Source organism: Dermacentor albipictus, chromosome 8, assembly GCF_038994185.2.
Source record: "Dermacentor albipictus isolate Rhodes 1998 colony chromosome 8, USDA_Dalb.pri_finalv2, whole genome shotgun sequence".
Classification (NCBI taxonomy): Eukaryota; Metazoa; Arthropoda; class Arachnida; order Ixodida; family Ixodidae; genus Dermacentor; species Dermacentor albipictus.
Window position 1 is genome coordinate 113,887,536 of NC_091828.1, and position 21,106 is coordinate 113,908,641.

The 21,106-nt window shown below is 48.7% G+C and overlaps 1 protein-coding gene across 1 annotated transcript in view; it reads left to right on the forward strand.

Annotated features, from left to right (window-relative positions):
• Nucleotides 1–21,106, forward strand: part of LOC135920126 (fatty acid synthase-like) — an 80,521-nt gene that overhangs the window by 14,028 nt on the left and 45,387 nt on the right. The window contains exons 6-13 of the mRNA XM_070524683.1: nucleotides 1,150–1,451; nucleotides 3,118–3,510; nucleotides 5,383–5,572; nucleotides 7,378–7,607; nucleotides 9,361–9,564; nucleotides 14,114–14,371; nucleotides 15,810–16,026; nucleotides 19,945–20,199. Coding sequence (XP_070380784.1) covers nucleotides 1,150–1,451; nucleotides 3,118–3,510; nucleotides 5,383–5,572; nucleotides 7,378–7,607; nucleotides 9,361–9,564; nucleotides 14,114–14,371; nucleotides 15,810–16,026; nucleotides 19,945–20,199 — 2,049 coding nt within the window. The remainder of the gene's footprint in view (nucleotides 1–1,149; nucleotides 1,452–3,117; nucleotides 3,511–5,382; nucleotides 5,573–7,377; nucleotides 7,608–9,360; nucleotides 9,565–14,113; nucleotides 14,372–15,809; nucleotides 16,027–19,944; nucleotides 20,200–21,106) is intronic.

Here is a 21,106-nt window from a genome sequence, read left to right on the forward strand (position 1 = left end):
GACGTCAAGTAACAAACGTACAGACATTACGGGCCGGCAGCAACTCGGACGCTGCGGCCCGCGGCAAGAAGTTCGAGAGAGGTGAATCAGGGAATCAGGGCATGTCCCAGAATGCTCAGGTCTCTCTGGAAGGCTTCTTATAAACCCTTCGAGCACTGTAAGTCACGTCATGTTTGACCAATGGGAGAGTCCGCTCCGATGACGCCACTTTCAGCCAATGGTAGGCGCCCGTGTCGCGGTGTCACACCTGGCGGCTCTCTGCGGTCTTGCCTCGCAGACTGGCAATGCACTTCTAACGAGGAGAAGGGGAGGGCTGCTCATGCTCCATTGTCCGAGGCCCACCTGCTAATCCCGGCGGCGCACGAACTTGTTGGCACGTGAACTTGTTGCCTTAAACTTGTTTGCTCGGCCGCTCCTCTGGAATGTGCTTTCCTGCTTCGGCATTCCTCAATTAGCTGTGCTGCGACTCGAAGGGGTTTGGGGAACTCGAAGTAATCGCAGGAAACAGCTCCATATCTAACAATATGCTCGCATAGCTACTGGGAACCAAACGTCTCAGCGAATCTCGATTCTTGCTCCGTGATCTCCACGCAAGAGGTCACGTGTTGGCCACCACTGTGGCTTGCCAAGGCTGGCTGCGTGACGTAATGTTCCCTCCTATATTTTGCCTTCCTCCATGCCCCGCACATATCCTGTATGGTGCTCTGTATGGTGCTCTGTATTGCTCTGTATGGTCAGAGGAGGCCCTCAGCCTCCTCTGACCTTGGTCTGTGAGTAATGCACAGATTTCTGTGAGGAGAAGTAAGAGAGGAAAGGCAGGGTGGTTAATCGAATAAACCTTTCCGGTTTGCTACCCTGCATGAACGGCAAGGGGAGGGGGGTGAGGAATCAGCGCATCTCTCAGACGTCCTCAGGATGTGTGTGGGAAATGCGCATGGCCATTTCTTCCTCGGCTAGCATTGTAATCCTCTAAGTGCACTGGAGATAGGTGCCTTCGTCCTGCAGTGGACATAGAGTAGTATACTTCTGCTGCTGCTGCTGCTGATGATGATGATGAAGGGCACTGCAGGCGCGTCTTTTAAGGGTTTCTGTCCCGCACAAACCGCTGAATGCTGTTTTGCACTGTGTGTGGTCGTCATCTCGTCCCAGGAATCCCTTCGGTGGCCAAAGTGATACTGGCCATGGAGACTGGCACCATCGCGGCCAACCTGCACTTCGAGGAGCCGAACCCCGACATCCCGTCGTTGCACGACGGCCGCATCGAAGTCGTGGACAAGCCGACGCCCTTTGCCGGCGGCCACGTCGGCATCAACGCGCTCGGAATCGGCGGCGCGAACGTGCACACCATCCTGGAGTCCAACCCGAGTCCGCACGCGGACAGCATTCCGCGGCAGCAGCCGGAACTGCCGAGGCTGGTACTTATGGCTGGGAGGAACGAGGACGCCCTTTTGGTGAGCGGCCTCCTAACGCAAAAAAAAGAAAGCCCCAACGACATTCGCACATAGAGGGCGATTTTTAATGGCCCGAGCATGGAGTTGCACTTTCCTTTTTCTTGCGCAGCAGTTCTGGTTCACCTTCTGAGACGACCAGGGAGGAAATTCAAAACGAATCAGAAAGAAATAGAAAAGAATAGCACAGTACACAATTCGTGGGCTTCGTTAGAGATATGACATGATAGCTTAAGTTTAGTTACAAGTTGAGTTACTGAAGTGTCCGTAATAATGAGAATTAATTAAGAGATCACCGATTACCGCACACCAAAACACCCGTCGTAGACTAGTAACATCCCACACGAGAAGGCGGCATGATGTTTAGCCGGCTAATCAATGGAGAGCAATTGCCGGGCATAGGCTGAACATCAGCCTAGCAGAGCGGATGTGACGTCACCCCTTCGTGTCTCGCTTCTCCTCTCCCGGCGCTCACCTGCTCGCTCGCTCGTTCGCTTGCTCGCAACAATTGCGCGCGCTCGTCACGTGCTCTGACGTCATCACCGGAAAGGGCGCGTAAGGTGCGCTTTGTGCGCCGCTTGCGAGAGGGCTTGCGACGCCTCGCCAGGTGGTGCGCGCTGGACTTCCTCCTCGCCCTCCCTCACTCCTCGCCCGCATATCGTGCCAGGGGAAAGAGGAACATCAACGCCGAGGTGCGAGTGCCACTAAGAAACAGCTAAGTCAAAGATTAGGGTCGCCTGCCATTTTTGTTTCACCTTCACGCATGACTATGGAGTAGTTCTGAGCACAATTAATTAGCATTGTAAATAATTATTAATTGGTTTCCTCAACCGCCCGAAACGTAAGACTCTGTCCAGGATACAAAAAAAATAATAGGAATGTAGCTGTAGGCTTTCTGTAACGTTTTCCGTGTCTAAATGACAATTTGGAGGTATCAAAATGAGCTTATAAAAATGATACGTTGAGCTTTCTGACGTTTAAACAGTACATTTTTGTTTTCCTGTGTAATAATTTGCCTGTTTGGAAAATATACCACCGCTGAATAAAAATGATCAGATTCTGTAACCAGTGTTTAAGGCCTGGTACCTGAGGCCCTCTACCTGAAGATCCTGGGACGTGTTCAATGCCCCCACATCTGCGGTGGATGCTCGCCATCTGCTGTGGCTGATCGCATGTATCTAATATGTCATGTAGCAAGCCACGCGGACAAATAATAAATATGAGACAATAACAAGGGTACACTAGGGTAAAATCATCGACAGACATAAACACAAAGCAAACAAGGTCGAACGCTTGTGCATGCGATCGTATCTGTTACGCTTGTATACCAGAATAAGAATGCAAGTCCAACTATTGTAACAGTCCTTACTTAATCAGAAGAATACAAGTCAATCTTGTAAGATCGGTGGGGAACTGAGGTGTTGAACCGACGAGCCCAACTTAACAAAATCTGTTTATTTAGAGAAACAAAGCATTAGACGATTACTTGAATTTCAACCGGCCTCTTACCCGGCCCTAACTAAGACAACAACTAAACTTGTGAAACAGGTCACGCAACATACACATCCTGATTCGTAGAGCTGAAATGTGTTGCTCCGAAGTCGACCAGCAGCGGAATTCCTGGTCGCTATAGTTCCCGCCTTTCCCCCAAAACGTCCCACTTCCGCAGCGCACGCTGGAGAGGATGGTGGCCGAAGGACCGTACCCGGACTCCGCGTACGCCCTCCTGAACCGCGTCGGACAGCCCAGGGCGAGGCAGTTCCCGTACCGAGGCTACGCCGTGGTTCCCGTCGAAGAGTCCGTTGTCACCGAGGTCGTCAAGGTGGTCGACCGGGCGCCGCTCCAGAGGCGGCCCCTGTGGTTCGTCTTCACCGGCATGGGCTGCCAGTGGAACGGCATGGCGCGGCAGATGATGCACTTCGACCCCTTCGCCCGCTCCATCCGCAGGTCGCACGAGACGCTGCTCGAGGAAGTCGGCGTCGATCTGATCGACCTGGTGACGAGCGACGACCCCCGGGATCCGACCATGGTCTCGCCTTTCGTCGCCATTGCGGCGATACAGGTGCGTATGGTGCCGAACAAGACAGCGGGTTCGCACGAAGGGGGAGCCAAAGAGATCAACGGTCAGCGAACGGGAGAAGCATTGGCGTGGAGCCAAAGTTTTCAGCGCTTGCCTCGAGGAGGACAGGTCGGCGTTGATGGAAAGTCGGCCACGGGCTGTGACGTCTCCTGTTCGCTGAGTGTTGATAGCGTCAAGCTCGCATGCCCGTTACACCTGTTGCGCGCAGTCTCGGACAAACGGAACCGAACGGGAAAGTACAAAGCAGAACGCACTTTAGTTGTTCGAGATTGCCATATCGTACTGTGCAGATGTGCGGTCTCCAAAGTTGGTGCAGGCTCCAGACTATACGAGCAGAAATCATGCCGACATCACGCAAAAGGGGTGATGGCTGGCAAAAGAACGCGCTCCAATTAGCCCTAACTCATTCGTGCTGCATTCTACGATGCAGTAAACGACGCTAAAGGGCGTTGTTCTAACGCGCTCTAAGAAATAATAATAAAAAAGGACCTGTGAAGCGGAGCTTCGATCAGTAACGGGAAAGAAAGTAGCATTGACCAACGAAGCCACTATTCTTGTAGGGTAAGTTGGTGATTGACGAAAAGTGTCGATTTATACTAGGACGGGCTGTTGCACATAACGGAAAGCCACGTAGTCATCGTGCGGTGTTGCCTACCAGAACTTGAATGTCTGGGTGTTTGTGTCTAAAACGGTAGTGGCGACCCCGCTGTCATGGCCACGCGGAACTTCGTAAAAGCTGCGCTCTCAAGCTACGTGATTTGAAAATGACCAATCTAGCCACTACTATAGAGTGGCATATACATTGCTACAGTTGGGAGACACAGTATACACTTTACTGGACAAGACGAACAGCTAGATTAATACGCGGAACCCAATCACCAACCTCTGGAGTAAGCATGCGCTGTCTCGTTCAGCCCCTATATATCAGCTTAGCGCGGAAGCTTGGGCTTGTTGGTGGTTCATTGTAAAAAGGACACAGCGCAAAAAAAGACAAGGACACGAGAGATCGACACGCAATAAACTGAATAAATGAATAAACTGTTGTAACTCATCACTGCGTGTGTGTTGCTCTCTCGTGTCCTTGTCGTTTTTGCGCTGCGTCCTTTTTGCCCCACAGCAGGCACCAGTTAATTCTGTACGTCGAAAATTTAGCTTCACCACATTTCCCGCGTCTCCACAATTGTCAGCTGTTAAGTGAAGTTTTGTAAAGTTTACAGAATGCGTACGGAATGAGATAACGCTCTTCAGAAAAGTCAAATCGGCTGTTCCGTGTCGCACAATTAAGAAGTGCCTATCCAGGCACTTGAACAAATATGCCTGACGCCAAACATTTTGAAAAACAACGGAGCAAGTGAACCCGATACGTGACAGCATGACAACGAGAGCAAGCATCTAGCCGTATACATTCCAACTTGCTTCACTCAGATACGTTACAGACTTATTCAAACCTCCAGCATAGGTCCAACCAGAAGCGTTCTCAATATGTGTGCTGTGTGCGACATGTTTCAATATCACTAATTTCGTCAGTGATATTTGCTTTTGATTCACTATTCTGGCGTGACACCATTGCTCACACGACGCGCGAAGGGGACGTATTGTGTCGATTTATGGCGCGGACAATCATCTCGGTATACGAGGTGAACATTTCTGTTCTGCTGTGGACCCGCGTGACTTGCTTCAGCGCATCGCCGACAATACTGGTGACACCCTATTCGTTTGCTCCGAGTAGTGGCGGAACTTATTTCCTGGCTTTTACTACCCCGACGAAGAGAGAGGATGCCGAACTGCCGCGATTCTGCGGATGAGTGTATCATTCAGCAAAGCGCCATTTCCGCCACTGCACCTCTTTCACAGGTGGCGCTAGTGGACATGCTTCGAGCCATGGGGCTGCAGCCAGACGGCATCTTGGGCCACTCGGTCGGCGAGATTGGTTGCGCTTACGCCGACGGGGGCTTGACAGCCGAGCAGGCAGTCCTTTGCTCTTACTGGCGTGGGCGCTGCACTGAATTGGGGAACCTGCCCAAGGGTTCTATGGCGGCCGTGGGTAAGTGTCCGCGTCACGCTTCAGCGATTCAAGCTCATTAAAGTAGTCTACACTTGGGTGGCTTTTTTGATGACCACTGTCATGCGACAAGACAGGCTTGTGCGTGGAGCGCAAACTAACACTGTGGCACATTTCGAGGGCGAGTGCGTGTGAGACTGCAGCAGCGCTGTAGCTTCTATATGCTTCTTGACCAACGACTACAGCTTCAGTACTGTAAGTTCCTTAAACTCGGCCTTTGCGATGTTAACTGGGGCTAATGATATGCTAACTTGGCAAAAGAAGTCGCTATCGGAGAAGGGCTAATCTCCACGTCATGAGCAATGCTTCGCGAAATGATAAGGTTACCTTTGTACCACCTAGTCACTACAATCCTTGAACTTTAACTTTGTTGAAAAGCCGTACGCTCACTGAAATACTTAGTTCAAATGTAGCGTTATATGTTGCTACCTTCGTACCATTTTCAAAGTGTTGGTACCTTCACGTTGCAGAACGCCATCACCATCAGTCGAATAAAGTCCCCGAAGAAGAAACTGTTGAATTCCCTCAGTGACATCACTTTGCCCATGTCTTGCGTCGGCCGAGCACGCCATATATCGACCGCAAATATCATAATGTGATTACTTTGCTGCCGTCGACAGCGTCTGCCTCCACTTGGCATCTACTCACATGTTCTATACGCTTCGTATAATGTCACATCTACCCCTTAAAACCAATTAGACTTTTATAAGGTCCCGTGATAAACTGGCGAGGCAAATAACTTACAGTAGGTGGCACGTCTGTAAGCGTAGTTCGCGTATCTCTTCAAGATGAAGAGATTGACCTTCTGCAATGTAACCATTAGCTAGCGTTGGAAAGTTAGGGTGACAATGTGCGCATGCTAAACTGCAGTTTATGTTTCAATAAAGCCACAGTTAGAAGTATACCGCACCGCCTTGTGTGTTCGTCGTATTTCTGTCTGCATGTCGTCGCTCTCACGATAAATAATGAGACCCTCATTTAGACTGTCACCGACTCATTAGAGCACAAAGCGTGGCATGTATTGTACGAAGATAAACGAAGAAGCAACGGGATACACTTGCTGTTAATGAAATATTCGCAAGAAGGTGCGTCTATAGTCCGTTCGCTTGTGCCTGTGCGCAGATCACTGCATTTTCCTACCCTAATGAGTCATCGATAAAAGAAAGCCCCAAATGGCAACAGTTGCCGCCGATAGTCGTGTTTGGGCCCTAATTCACGCGGTGTCTCCTTAAATGTCGACGTTATGCCTGGCACGATTGATTGATTGATTGAAACTTTTATTAAAAGGGGATGCCCCGTGGCCTAAGATAGGGGTGGGGGTTAGGTGAAAGGAAGGATGCCTGCCTCCTTCGCAAAGGAGAGCAAAGCGTTGATTCTTCTGGTGGCATCTGCTTGAGGTGCGACCCAGTCTTCGTACGATGCCACCTTTAGAGGTCGGGTGTGCTTGTCCCTAAGGGTGGCTGTGGCAGGACAGGACCAGATCATGTGTTTAAGATCGACGTTGATCGCAGGGCAGCTGGGGCACTCCACTTCTGTTCTTCTCCACTTGCTCAGGACATCCGGTGTAATAGATGCCTTAGCTCTTGCTTTGTGGATGAGAACCTGGGCCGTTCTAGGAAGGCGAGTGGGAATGGGAGGAAGGGTGCTAGGAATGGGCTCCCGTAGTTAGAGCCTTCCTCTCGTGTTCCAACCGGGCAATCTGTTGATCTGGAACAGTGGCGTTTTACTTCCTGCCCGCTCCGAGCGATGGCGCGTCGGTGGATTCGAAACCTCCGCGCTTTCCACAGGGCTGACGTGGGAAGAGGCGGCGAGGCGTTGTCCGCCGGACGTGCACCCCGCGTGTCACAACGCCGAGGACTCGGTGACCGTGTCGGGCCCCGCCGAAGCCGTCGCTAAGATGGTCGCCGAACTCGAGGCCGCGAACGTGTTCGCCCGCGAAGTGAACAGCCTGGACGTCGCCTTCCACAGCCCGCACGTGGACAGCATCGGCGCGGCGCTCCACGAGGCCCTGCTGAAGGTGAGACTATACACAATGTGTGTGTTTTGCAGCGCCGGCTGTCTGTCAGTGCGTTTCCAGCGGAAAACCTGTCATTTCCGGGTCCGCCGCGCAGGGCGTGGGCACGCGGCAGCGTAAACCTATACGATCTCGTACGCGCTCGCAGAACAAGAGCTGGCGAGAGGTTTTCGTACGATCTCTAGCTGCACAGGTAGTACGACAGAAAGCCTACCGAGACGTGAAACATTGCAGGAAGTCAGGAGATTTATATCTCCTTGACTCAGAACCGGGTCTCCTCGGTCACTGGTACAAAAAAAAGTCCGCGCAGAAGACGCCGTGCACCTGCTTGTGCTCCAGTTCCAGAGGTTCTATATACAGGCCCACCTGACTTCTGAGAGCGGTTGCGCTGCACCTGCGTTGTTCCCACACTTTAGGTTCGTTGTACTACACGGTAATTTTCTCTTTCTCTCGGTAAGATCTCTTTCTTTTTTTTTCGCTGACGTGCGTCCTGCAGGACATTTATTAAAGTTTGTCAAATCCAATACCCTTTTTTTTTTCCTTGCCGCGCGCAGGGTAGCAAATAGGAACTTTTTCTGCTCCCCCACCCTGCCTCCCATTTCTCTTTATTATTTATGGGTCTATCTTTTACCTCTTATTGCAATTATCATTCTTTGGGAACTTCAGGAACCTTTCTGTACGATGTTTCCAACTAACCTCTTTCGCACCAACTTGGGCCTCAGTGTATCTGCCATTGGGCATATGTCCGAATAGGTAATATTAGAATAGACAGCTTGGCTCATTGGGTATGTGCAACTAGACACTTGCCACTATATACGTGAGCATTCTTGGCCAGTTCTCCAGAACGGGAATGTGCCACTTGGTATGGGTGCCCGGATTGACAAGCAGGACAAAAGGCAAGGCGTGAACAAGTTGGCAACACTAACGTTGAAAATGTCATGCTACAGAGAAATGAGACAGTCGGCATCAAAAGCACGGGAGTGGGGAGAAAGAGGTCCACCCCTAGGTGGAGTGACTAGAATGGGGCCAGACGCGTGCATTGAGTGAAGAAAGCGAAAAAAAAAACTTTATTTAAGGCCAGCGCCAAGGCCCAGTAAAGAAGAAGAGCGCTTGCCCCGCTAAGGCCCGTTGTTGATCCGCCGAGCCCTAGGGAAGGCATGCACTACAGGAGGGAACGTTGAGTTAAAAGAGAAATGAAGATGATGTCGGTAACAGAAAAATTTAAGTCGATTGCTCAGCAGTGAAGAATTTGGCAAAAGGTTGTGTCACTACATTGCTTCAACCATTCAATGCCAATAACATCAACGGCGACATTCGTCGTGAGATGGATTATGTCGTAATTTTTTTTTTTCTATCCACTTACCCGTTCCTATCGTACAGCGTATTAAACGAGAAGTATTCTTAACCTCGTTCCACGTAAGTTACACTAAGTCAAAAATTTTTGCAGACGTGTTCCACTGAGTGGGTGTAACCTGCGCAAAACGATCGAGACTAAACTGTTCAACTTAATGAAAACTGATGTGGAACCATACTAAGGGTGACATACAATAAATGTGACAAGAAGTTCGGCCTCAAGTAAGAGCCGACACCCAAGCTCGACGGTTGTTCCACATAGTAAATGGCACATTTTAGCAGATATGTTCCACTTTTGCTTAGCGGAACTTGTGCGGAATGAAACTAGGGGTGCACCTTTGGTTCACTTCCCCGCCTTTTCAATCCGTCCTTCCTCTCTCTCTTCATACACTCGATCGACCAGGTTGTTCCCGAGTCCAAGCCCCGCAGCGAGCGCTGGATCAGCTCGTCGGTGCCGGAGAGCCGTTGGAAGGAACCGAGCTCGCAGCAGTGTTCGGCCGAGTACCACACCAAAAACTTCCTCGGCCCCGTGTTGTTCCGGGAGGCACTGATGCACGTTCCGGAGGACGCCATCTTGGTCGAGATTGGACCGCATTGCCTGCTGCAGGTGAAGTACACGCAAGTTTGAGCAACTCACTGTTACGAGTGAGCGCGAAGCGTAGGGATACTTGAGAGGCCTTTTTTTTTTCAGTAACAAAGAAAAAATGACAATGGAGCCTGTCTCTGGCTTTATTGCCTGTTTCTTCACGTGGTTGTGACCGCTACGGCGATTTCTTTCGCGGTGCTTCGAAGGGCATGGGCACCATTGGAAAATGTGAAGCGCTATAGCATCGGCTTCGGTTCGGCTGAAGCAGGACTCGTTTGGTTGATAGGACGTGACATTCCGAAGTTTTACTGGGGCCCTATAACGTAAAACTATTCCAATATGTTTCTATTCCAATTTCCTGACGTCAAATTTGCGTAACCACCGACGCAAGCACCGGGCGGTCACCCATAGGGTTGTCTGAACAGACAAATCAAACTCTCTCCTCGTTCATAGGACGTCCCTTTTGTTTGCTTGAAAAACGAATAACATTGCCTACACTGAGCGGCTTGTTGTATCTAATTGGCTCACAAGAAGCGAGGATAACGCTCAAGTGGAGAGGGATTCGATGGGGCCGAACCACCCGATAACCGGATGAAGAGGGTGGTGCTGGCGTCTGCGATTGCTCGGCTTTCCCTTACTTAGCTTGTGGTGGCTGGTCGAAAATCGCGGCGGCATGCAACGGAAGCTTAAGAATGACGCTAAAATTGACCCTCAGCAAAGAAGAGTTAGCAGAATGAGGTAGGAAACGGGCCGAAAGTGCTTGAAAACGTTACACGGTCACGCAAGAAGTTTTATTATACGCAAAAACACCCATGCTCTCCGGCAGGTGCGAGTAGCCAGCGTCTCAGCGATCGGCGGCAGCTATCTTTTATTCCTTTCGGAACGGGGCAGCCTGCGGCTATTCCGAAAAAAATTCAGTTTTGTTCGGCATATTAATGCATCTTTATCGCGTACACGTCACTTTGACGCGGTGAGTTCGTGCGGTTTTGTGACGTCGCGTGACAGGCAGGTGAACTGGGTGCAGCCCGAAAACTTTTCACCAATAGCCGAGGGCTAATGGCGAAAAGGGGTCGAATCAGAAATAACTGTTTTTCTTTTTTCTGTCAAATCATGCATAATCAGTGTGCACACATCATATCAGATGGGGAGGTATTGCGGTTTTTGTAGCGTCGCGTGACAGACAGGTGAAGTGGAGGGTGGTCGAAAAAAGTTTTTGACCAATCGCGGAGGGCTGATAGCAGAATTGGAATAGAAAAGTTTGGAATAGCTTTACGTTATAGCGCCCCTGGTGTGCTGAAATTACGTACTTTCAGGATTAGTGCGGAAGCGTGTCGTTCTGTACCTTATCAAGCAAAAGAACATGCTCTGTCATCATTGAAGCTGACAGACGCTATTTTCCCTTCAAGGACTTGTGAAGCCGCCGTGTCCTGTCTTGGTCCCTTCCCTTCTTGACAGCGGCGTCCTTGACACTCGCATCTTTCTTGTGCCATCTCACAAACGAACGCTGTGCGCTCAGTTCTTTTGTAACATTAGTGACGTCATCGCACGCCAACCGACCAGCCGTAAGCAAACTCATCCTCAAGCCGCGCTTCGCGCGCACTGTAGGAGTTGAGGAGGACTTTGGGATGAAAACTTGGAAGGTTTTTTCACACTATTTACAGTGAGAGTCAATTAACAGTCTTAAAAGTCATTACGGGCCGGCAGCAACTCGGACGCTGCGGCCCGTGGCAAGAAGCTCGAAAGAGATGAATCAAGGAATGCTCCAGGAATGCTCTCGGTCTTTGTCTTTTAAGCCCTTCGGTGTCTCGAAGACACTTCACGTTCGGCCAATGGGAGAGCTCACTCAGGTGTCGTCATTTTCGGCCAATGGTAGGCGCCCGTGCGATAGTGTCACACCCGGCGGAGAGGCTCGCTGCTTGCTCCCCAATTGTCTGAGGGCTTACTTCTCCCTGCGGTCTTGCCTTGCTCACTTGCAATGCGCCGTGACAATAGGCGGATGGGGGCGACGCTGCCAGGGTTTCACGGTGCATTACACCCGTCTTGCCTCTTGGACCCAAGTTACCTGGAACAGCGCCAGGCTCTCGCTTCACTTTCGGGAAGAGTCAAGCAGTGAATAGCTCCACCTGCGGCACACGAGGTGAGGGACCGCCAACTTGTTTGCACGTGCCGCGCCTCGGGAATGTGGTATCCGTGCTTCTGCGCTTCTTAATGAGCTGTGGCGCGATTCGATGTGGTCTGGTGAACTCGAAGGAGGCTCAGGAAAAGGTCCCGTATCTAACAGCAATGAGCAGGTGCACAGATCTCATCCTCCGTGCGGCTGCTCAGACCGTCGTCATGACGACGGCGCGCTTGGTTAGATTCTCAACTCCACGTTTAGTGCTCTTTTAGCACAAATTTTCTACTAGAATTGGCATGGGGAACTGTGGCACTGTGCTTGTTCAGCTCCTAGGGAAAGGATGGCTAGTACGTGAATTTGTCTTACATTCGTGTTTGCGGCATCAGACGCTCCTGTGGTGCTGTACACTGTGTCCGTATTCGCGGGCCTCAATTTAGCAGACGCTCCTATTGCTGGAAACGCAGAAGGCAATAAGAGTGGGCACATGCATAACATTGCGAATTGTAGCATATATCTTGTAATAATTGTTGTAATATTTTGTGGAAGAAGATCAATTTCCAAAGTCACAAATTTCTTTGAAATCACAACGACGAAGATTGCGCAAGTTCACCTAGTAACGGCCATTCCTGGTGCTTTCTGTACCACCATGTTTGCAGCTTCCGCGGGCACTACTGCCCGAGTTCTGTCTTGCAATTCTAGTAGGAAACTATTCTTTCAATGATTGCACGCACAAATTTTAAAAGACTAAAAGAAAAGTACAGCCCGCTAAATTTAAGAGGTGACAATGACAATTCAGGGCCGCTATTTTGTAGCGATGCCTTATGCCTTATTCTATGCTATTCTTATCATCCACCACACACGGCCACCTGATCGCGTCGATAATGTGGGCAGACCGTCGCTCTGACCAGTGGCCAAGAGCGAAAAACCTGAAAAAGCATAGAATCGGAAAAGGCATCGCTACAAAATACCGGCCCAGGTTGCAATACCTTGCCGATATAATGGATTCTCTAACTGGCACCAGTGCCGCTACACAGTTAACGTTGCTCGACAAAGAAGCTTACCATGTAGCTACTGTTTTACTTCGAACACTTAAAGAAAAGCCTGCAAACGTGAATAGAATAACTTCACTACCGATTAGTTATCTGCCCAGGCGGGCATCATCTGCATGAAAAACCAGAAGAATCCATTCGCTGATTAAACTAATACCAATTATTACCTTCCTAGTTGCAAACTTTACGGCACACGCTTATACTGGAAAGTCTAAGGGGATCGTCATAAAATAATACTTCCGTTTTTTTCTACATTTCAACACGGCCATGTAAGATGAAATGACTGGCGTGAAATCATTCGTTCAATTTGCCTAATAGCAATGCGGGCCCAAACCCGAATGCACAAGCGTTCTTGCGCTTCGCCCAATCAAAATACGACAGCCACGGCTGGGAATCGAACCCGCTACCTTGTCCTCAGCACCTGGCTGCCGCAGCCGCTGAACCATCGAGGTGGGTACTGCGTATATAACCGTTTATAGAGATGTCTCAGCAAAAGTTGCTCCAGAGGTGTATCTGTAAAGTTTGCTCCAGAGATGTCTCTGTAAAAGTTGGTCCAGAAATGTATCTGTAAACGTTGCTCCAGAGATTTCTCCGTAAAAGTTGCTCCAGAGATGTCTCCGTAAAAGATTCTGCAAAGATCTATCCGTTAAAGTTGCTCCAGAGGTGTATCTGTAAAATTTGCTCCAGAGATGTCTCTGTAAAAGTTGGTCCAGAAATGTATCTGTAAACGTTGCTCCAGAGATTTCTCCGTAAAAGTTGCTCCAGAGATGTCTCCGTAAAAGATTCTGCAAAGATCTATCCGTTTAAGTTGCTCCAGAGGTGTATCTGTAAAGTTTGCTCCAGAGATGTCTCTGTAAAAGTTGGTCCAGAAATGTATCTGTAAACGTTGCTCCAGAGATTTCTCCGTAAAAGTTGCTCCAGAGATGTCTCCGTAAAAGATTCTGCAAAGATCTATCCGTTAAAGTTGCTCCAGAGGTGTATCTGTAAAATTTGCTCCAGAGATGTCTCTGTAAAAGTTGCTCGAGAAATGCATCCGTAAAAGTTGCTCCAGAGATGTCTCCGTAAAGGTTTCTGCAGATATCTATCCGTAAAAAGTTGCCCCAGAGTGTCTATGTGTAAAAATTATTCCATATATGGCTCTGGAAAAGTTTCTGCAGAGATATCTGCCTGAACTAAAGTGATGGCGCTAAAATGACGGAGGACAAAGAAGAAACACACACACACAGGCGCCCTGTGTGTGTGTGAGTGTGTGTGTGTTTCTTCTTTGTCCTCCGTCATTTTAGCGCCTTCACTTCAGATCATGCTTAACCAACACGCCCAACTATCCATCCTAACATCTGCGTGAAAGTTGCTCCAAATTGACCAGTGGAATATGCCTCCCGCGTTTGGTCCGACGCGGGCACAGGCGATCCTGCGGCGTGCGGCGGGTCCTCGTGCCAGCTGCTTGGGCCTGATGAAGCGCCACGCTGACAACCTCGCCTTCTTCCTGGGATCGTTGGGGAGACTGCACACCTTGGGAGTCCAGATGGACCTGTCTCCTCTGTACCCGCCTGTTCCGTGGCCCGTGCCCCGTGGGACGCCCAACATCGCTCACCTGGTCAGCTGGGACCACACGCAGAGCTGGACGGTGGCCGGATGGAAGGACTTTCCCACGGCGGCGCAGGCGAGTGGCACGATGTGCGTCTTTGCCTTGCCGTCGGACGTCTGTACGGCCGCATTCTGTGCACCAACATCACCGCCGCCTTTCACGAGCGTAGAATGAAAGGCGCCATAAGACACAGTGGTCACAAGGGGTTCCGTGCTGGACTACGTCAAATTCCGCTAAGTCATTGAACACTCCACCTGGTCGAACTCTGACCGTTCCGGCCCACAGGGCAGCTACTCCCTCTTTTGGGGGAATCTGGCAACGTGGCGCGATTTCACGGTGCGCAGAAAAACACCCCAGCCCTTTTCTCTACTGTTGTCTTCGTATTGAACCTATACTTGGCCAGTGGACGAGGATCCAGACAGTGTAAACAAGGGAACTCAACGAATCAATTTCATTGAAACGAAAACATAAGCGATTATGAAATCACAAGAAAAGCGTAAGAACAAGGAAACACGCGCACACAGCAAGGCTCCAAAATTAAACGGCACACTAATGAGCAGCGCCGCGGTGTACAGGTATTAAATATGAATGAACCTGCGAATGACTGAAACAAAAGTGACACATTGTAATTTGATGCAAGAAATATGAAGGAGAAATTAAAAAAAATTAAAAATGGGGTTTTACGTCCCAAAACCACTTTCTGATTATGAGGCACGCCGTAGTGGAGGACTCCGGAAATTTCGACCACCTGGGGTTCTTTAACGTGCACCTAAATCTGAGTACACAGGTGTTTTCACATTTCGCCCCCATCGAAATACGGCCGCCGTGGCCGGGATTCAATCCCGCGACCTCGTGCTCAGCAGCCCAACACCAGAGCCACTGAGCAACCACGGCGGGTGAAGGAGAAATTGGTTCGCTTCGCATAGAAAGAAGTTCTAAGGTGGAATATGCATAAGTTTATTTCATATAATTTGCTAAGTGCAAGCGAAAACAGAAGACAGCTTTAGGAGTTCATTTCTGTTTTGGTAGAGTGAGCGAGTAAAGACTTTGTAGAAAAACAAGGTCTTGACGGGTGACCTTGTCGTTAGGTGGCCACGAGACGCTGGGCCTGGGCGGTTTCTTCAGCTCGTAGAAATATTTTGATTGACCTGTTCTAGCACAAAGAAAACATTTTGGAGTTTTCTTCTGGACAACCACAGTCGTTCGAAAAATAAGAAGAAAAAAACCTCGAACGTCTGAAATTAACCGTTGTTCTTTCCATCTTTCTCTCCGTCACTCTATGCGCTTGCACGCTTTTCTTTTGAGGCCTTGGCATGAACTATGTTCTACTAGAATGACGCTAACGGGCACGCAGTACGGCAGATGGGACGAAGGCTCGCACTATGTGCCCGTTTGCACTATACCTCACGTTATGCTCTGGGAACTCGTCCACCAGTCTGTTCTTTTGGAACGAACAAACGTTCAGATCAAGTGCGCTTTTTGACCACGGCTTAGAGTTGTCAATTATGCGCAGGCGCTTGAAGAGATCGTTGAAGTCGACTTGGAGGCCAACAGTGCTGACCAGTACCTGACCGGCCACCGGCCGGACGGACGGGTGTTGTACCCGGCGACAGGTTACTTGGTGCTCGCCTGGAGGTGTCTGGCCAGGCGCTGCGGCAAGCCCTTGAACCAGGTCCCTGTTGTATTCGAAGACGTCACCCTCTGTCGAGCCACCATCCTCCCAAAGACGGGTAAATCGTGGATTACTAGACTGATTCACTTAGGCCATCGAGTAAGTTATCCCCGCTCGATGCGTATGTCGCACTATAGATGGACCGTGCAACCATGGTGTTCCACAGATTGGGCTGCTCACCCTCGCTTGGTGTGTGTACACAATTGGCGAACATCACGGCATTCGGCGGTTTTAACAGCCTGTTTTGACAGCACTATGCGCTTGTTGGCCAAATCTTCGTCTGGTCCCCGTGGATATGACCCGATATTCTTTTGGATAAGTTTGCCGCTTGCTCATTCTCCTCCCTTCAATGCGGCATAATTATGACACCTTCAGCCTTACACGAGTTTGCAACACAAGCTCATGCCGGGAGTACTGCAATCGAGGGCGCGGGTGAGCTGATCCGCATACGCGATATTCGTCCTCGCGAAGGATTTAATACGTAAGCTACATATGCGCCTAAAATTTGGCCTGTGGCCGAAATTCGTCCCGGACCAGGACGAATTTTTCTTCAACTGCCAAGCTTTAATTTCGAGGAACCCGAATGGGTTTCCTTTGTCGCACTTAGCTACGATAGGGTGGATGTCTCATTTTCCCTTTAATAAATAACAAATAGAGTCAATAGAGTCGAGGAAGAGCTTGGCAAATGGCCAAGTAAGCAGTGGGAATATAGTGAGCTTCTAAGTGTAACAACGACAGAAATACGGAAAGAGAAACAACATGTTCACTAGAAAGGCAAGAAGAAACCGAAAAGCTGGTGGAACAGGGAGATACGAGAAGCGATCGCCGAACGACAGAAAGCATCCCGAGGGCACAGGCAGTCAAAGAAGGCGCAGTTGCCGCAGGATGAAGTAGCCAGTAAATGGGGAATATACCGGAAGGAAAAGTCTATGGTTCAAATACCGGTGCAAGCAAAGATAAAAGGTAAAAGTGAATTTTGGTTGTCAGAAATACGTGCGAAAAAGAAGGCCGTGCCTAGAATATTTTGAAACCGCATAAAATTATTAGGCAACCAGTTAACAACAATACAGCAACACATCCTAGACGAAGATGGAACCAAACTGGAAGGGGAAGCGGCATTAAATTACATCCGAAAAATAACAGCCTAATCTTTCCAAGGCAATGACGAGGTTGTATTTGAAGGAAAAAAAAGAGCATGAAATAGACTCAGGTAGAAAAGGAGCTGGCGCTGACAAATTTCAACTGGAAGAAAGCTGAAGAGAAAATTCCTAAGCGCACAGCCACAGGGCTAGACGAGGTTCCCATTAGGCTTATTAGTGAACTAGGACCAAGAAGTAAGGAAGCTCTGGTGAAAGCAGTGGAAAAAAACTTTAAAAGATAGACGAATACCAGACAGCTGGCGACAAAGTAGAATGAATTTAGAAACGTAAGGGGGAGAAAGATAGAATTCACTTGTATAGACCGTTGACCATTACATAGGTAATATACAGGCTAGCAATGCAGGCAATCAAATTAAAACTACAAGCATGGGCAAAGAATAATGGCATTTTGGGAGAACTTCAGCATGGCTTCAGAATAGGTAGGCGTTTGGATGATAATGTATTTGTTCTTACTCAATGTACTGAAATATCGAAAGTAGAAATGAGACCGTTATATGTGGCCTTTTTAGACATTACAGGAGCATATGACAACGAAAACCGTAACATTTTGTGGGATATTCTGGAAGGGGAAGGCTTAGGTGATGATTGTCTACAGCTTTTGAGAGAGATTTACCTAGAAAATACCGTTTGCATTGAATGGGAAGGGATGAGGAGCGAGGAGATAGTTCATATCGACAAGGGACTGAGGCAGGAGTGCCCTTTATCCCCACAGCTGTTTACATGGTGTACATGGTGCCATGTCATCATGTCACCATGATGTACATGGTGAGGATGGAGAGGGCACTAGAAGAAAGTAATATCGGGTGTAATCTCTCATACAAACAGGCGGGTACAGTAGTAGAGCACCAGCTTCCAGGTTTATTTTATGCGGATGACATTGCGTTGCTAGCTAACAAGCAAAGTGATTTGAATCGTGGACAGGAAGGCAACAATTTCGGTTTGAAATTTAGTGTTAGAAAATCAGGTGTTATGGTATTCAATGAAAACAGTGAACAGACAGAGGAGATACAGGGCCAAGAAATACCTAGGGTTAGAGAATATGAATACCTTGGTGTATGGATAAACGAAGGCAAGAGATACATGGAAACACAGGACAAAGCAATAACACTTCAGGGGAAGAGAAATGTAGCCATAATAAAGCACAGAGCGCTATGGGGATAAATAGGTACGAGGTGCTCCGGAGTATGTAGAAAGGTGTAATGGTTACAGGACATACATTTGCAAATGTGGTTGTTTGCTTTAAATCAGGGGTACAATCAGGACTCGATGGGAACCAGTGGAACCCCTCGTATTGGGCGCTCAAGGGAAGACTACAAATGAAACTGTGCAGGGTGATATGGGCTGGACTAGTTTTGAAGTGAGGGAAGCTTGCAGTAAAATTGAGTATGAAGAACGACTGAGGAATATGGAAGAAAGTAAATGGGCTGGGATAGTGTTGAGGTATCTGTGCAGGAAAAAACATTGATTTACAGTGGAGGAAAAGAACTAGGAAGCTTATCAGCAAGTATGCGACCTGTAGGGTGGGCAACACAGCAACAAAGAACGTCAAGCAGAAAGCGAGAGAGGCTGAAATAATCTCATGGGTGGCGGCAACGGAAAAGAATCCTGCCATGAGTAACTGCTTAACAGGAAAAAAAACGAGATCGGGAAAGAAAGAATTTATGAAAACTTAAAGGGAAGCTCATTACTTTTCAAAGCAGGTCGGGATGCCTTAGAATACGCACCTATAAAGCGAGATATAAGACAGACGAAGATGCATGTGCTTGCTGCGGTAAAGCTAGGGAAACGATGGAACATGTCTTATTAGAATGTGAAGACGTCTGCCCAGCAGTCGATTTAACTACCACTGGCCACCTTGAAGCCCTCGGGTTCTGCGAGAGCAGTGGAAAAGTAAACATGTCCGCAATAGAGATTAGCAAGACGAGATTGGAAGATTGGTGGAAGTAGGGAAGGGCAAAAAAGGGAGATGTACGAAAACAAAGTTCGTAATAGGGGATCAGAAAATTTGGTTGTGGTAGTTCATAGTGTTTCCTTTCTTTCTTTTTCTTTTTTAACCTAGGTAGGACTTTAGGCAGTATAATAGCAAAAGCTTGGTGGCGCAACCCACCGCCCCGTTCCAAAGGGGACACTCATAACATCCACCCATCCGTGTGCAGGTTGCCGTTATAAAGTGATAGCTGCGGTTGGTATGACGTACGCGCGGCTATACGGTGATACGTGTGCGCTGCAAGGTATGCTGCAGAGCGATAACTTTGGCGTACATGTCTCGCGTGTAAGATAAACAAACAAGATGCAGCCTTTGTGCTTCCGTGCTTCGGCTGGCCACAGGGGGATGAATAGCCGTGGACAAACGCTGGTAGACGAGAGCATCAGATGTCACCGTCATAACTCATGGATAACCATGAAGTAAGAGTCGTTCAGCAGGTCGCACTATATACTCACTGAATGATATGATGTCATAGTACTATTGCACTACTCGATCGAAGCGTGTGGGTACTCGGCGGCTTTTTTTAAAATTTTTTTTCAGTGAACGAGGTCTACTTCCTCTTATGCACCCGCCGTGGTTGCTCAGTGGCTATGGTGTTGGGCTGCTGAGCACGAGGTCGCGGGATCGAATCCCGGCCACGGCGGCCGCATTTCGATGGGGGCGGAAATGCGAAAAACACCCGTGTGCTTAGATTTAGGCGCACGTTAAAGAACCCCAGGTAGTCGAAATCTCCGGAGTCCTCCACTACGGCGTGCCTCATAATCAGAAAGTGGTTTTGGCACGTAAAACCCCAAATATTATTATTATTATTATTATTCCTCTCATGCAGGGTCCGTGCGTTTCCAAGTGACCATGACGCCCGTGTCCGGCGAATTCGAAGTATGCGAGGCCGGGGCGGTGCTTGCGAAAGGCCGCATCCGTAAGGCCGAAGAAGGGGAGAGAGTGCTGGACGGGGATCCACCAGGGGCGCCCGCCGAGGACGTCGCGTACGACCTGGACGCCGCGGACGTGTACAAAGAACTTAGGCTCCGAGGCTACGAGTACTACGGTGCCTTCCAGGGCATCCTGAAAGCCGACATGCAGAGTGAGCGCCACTCGGAGGGTTGTTCTATTCGACTTCACTATATGCGCCCACTCGGGCTTTTCCGGGGCCGCCGCACCAGGCGATGCAACGAGGAGTGACGGGAGTGACGCTAACGAAACGAGAAGGCGGTAGAATGGATTACAGATTAAACGTGTGTATAGGTGGTACTTTAGTTGAAGTTCAAAACAGAAGAGCGGTAGCTCGGCAGGCCATACTGTGCATAAAGCAGGTAGAAAATTGCTGTCTGTTACAGCATTTGTTATTGTTATAATTACTACTACTGCTGAAATTATCAGTATTATTATTATTATTATTATTATTATTACTATTATTATTATTATTATTATTATTATTATTATTATTATTATTATTATTAGTAGTAGTAGTAGTAGTAGTAGTAGTAGTAGTAGTATTACTACTACTACTATTAGTAGTAGTAGTAGTAGTAGTAGTAGTAGTAGTAGTAGTAGTAGTAGTAGTAGTAGTAGTAGTACACTTAAGAAAAAAGGAAGAGCAAAGCACGCTAGGTGGGTCAATGGGTAAGGCGGTGCGGTGCGATGAGGTACACTGCAGCCATAGCATGCGGCGAGGTGACGTAATAATTAGAGATAATTTATGCCCGTAATCGGATACGTTCGTCTTCCATTGCACATTGATTAGGCTAACTACCACAGTGACGATGCCAATGTATTTATTCAAATTTGTTGGCAAAAAAGAACAAGATCGAGAGAAACGGTTAGGTCGGCCTGAGGCATACCCTCACAAAAATTTATTCGGACGTATACGCACCTTCACGTAGACGGCCTTGCGTACCTGCTCGTCGTTTTTCCACGTAAAGTTTACAGAGTTCGCGTGAAAGAACTCTTTGTCGACAGTACGTCTTGGAATGAACCGGGTGTCTGCGAAG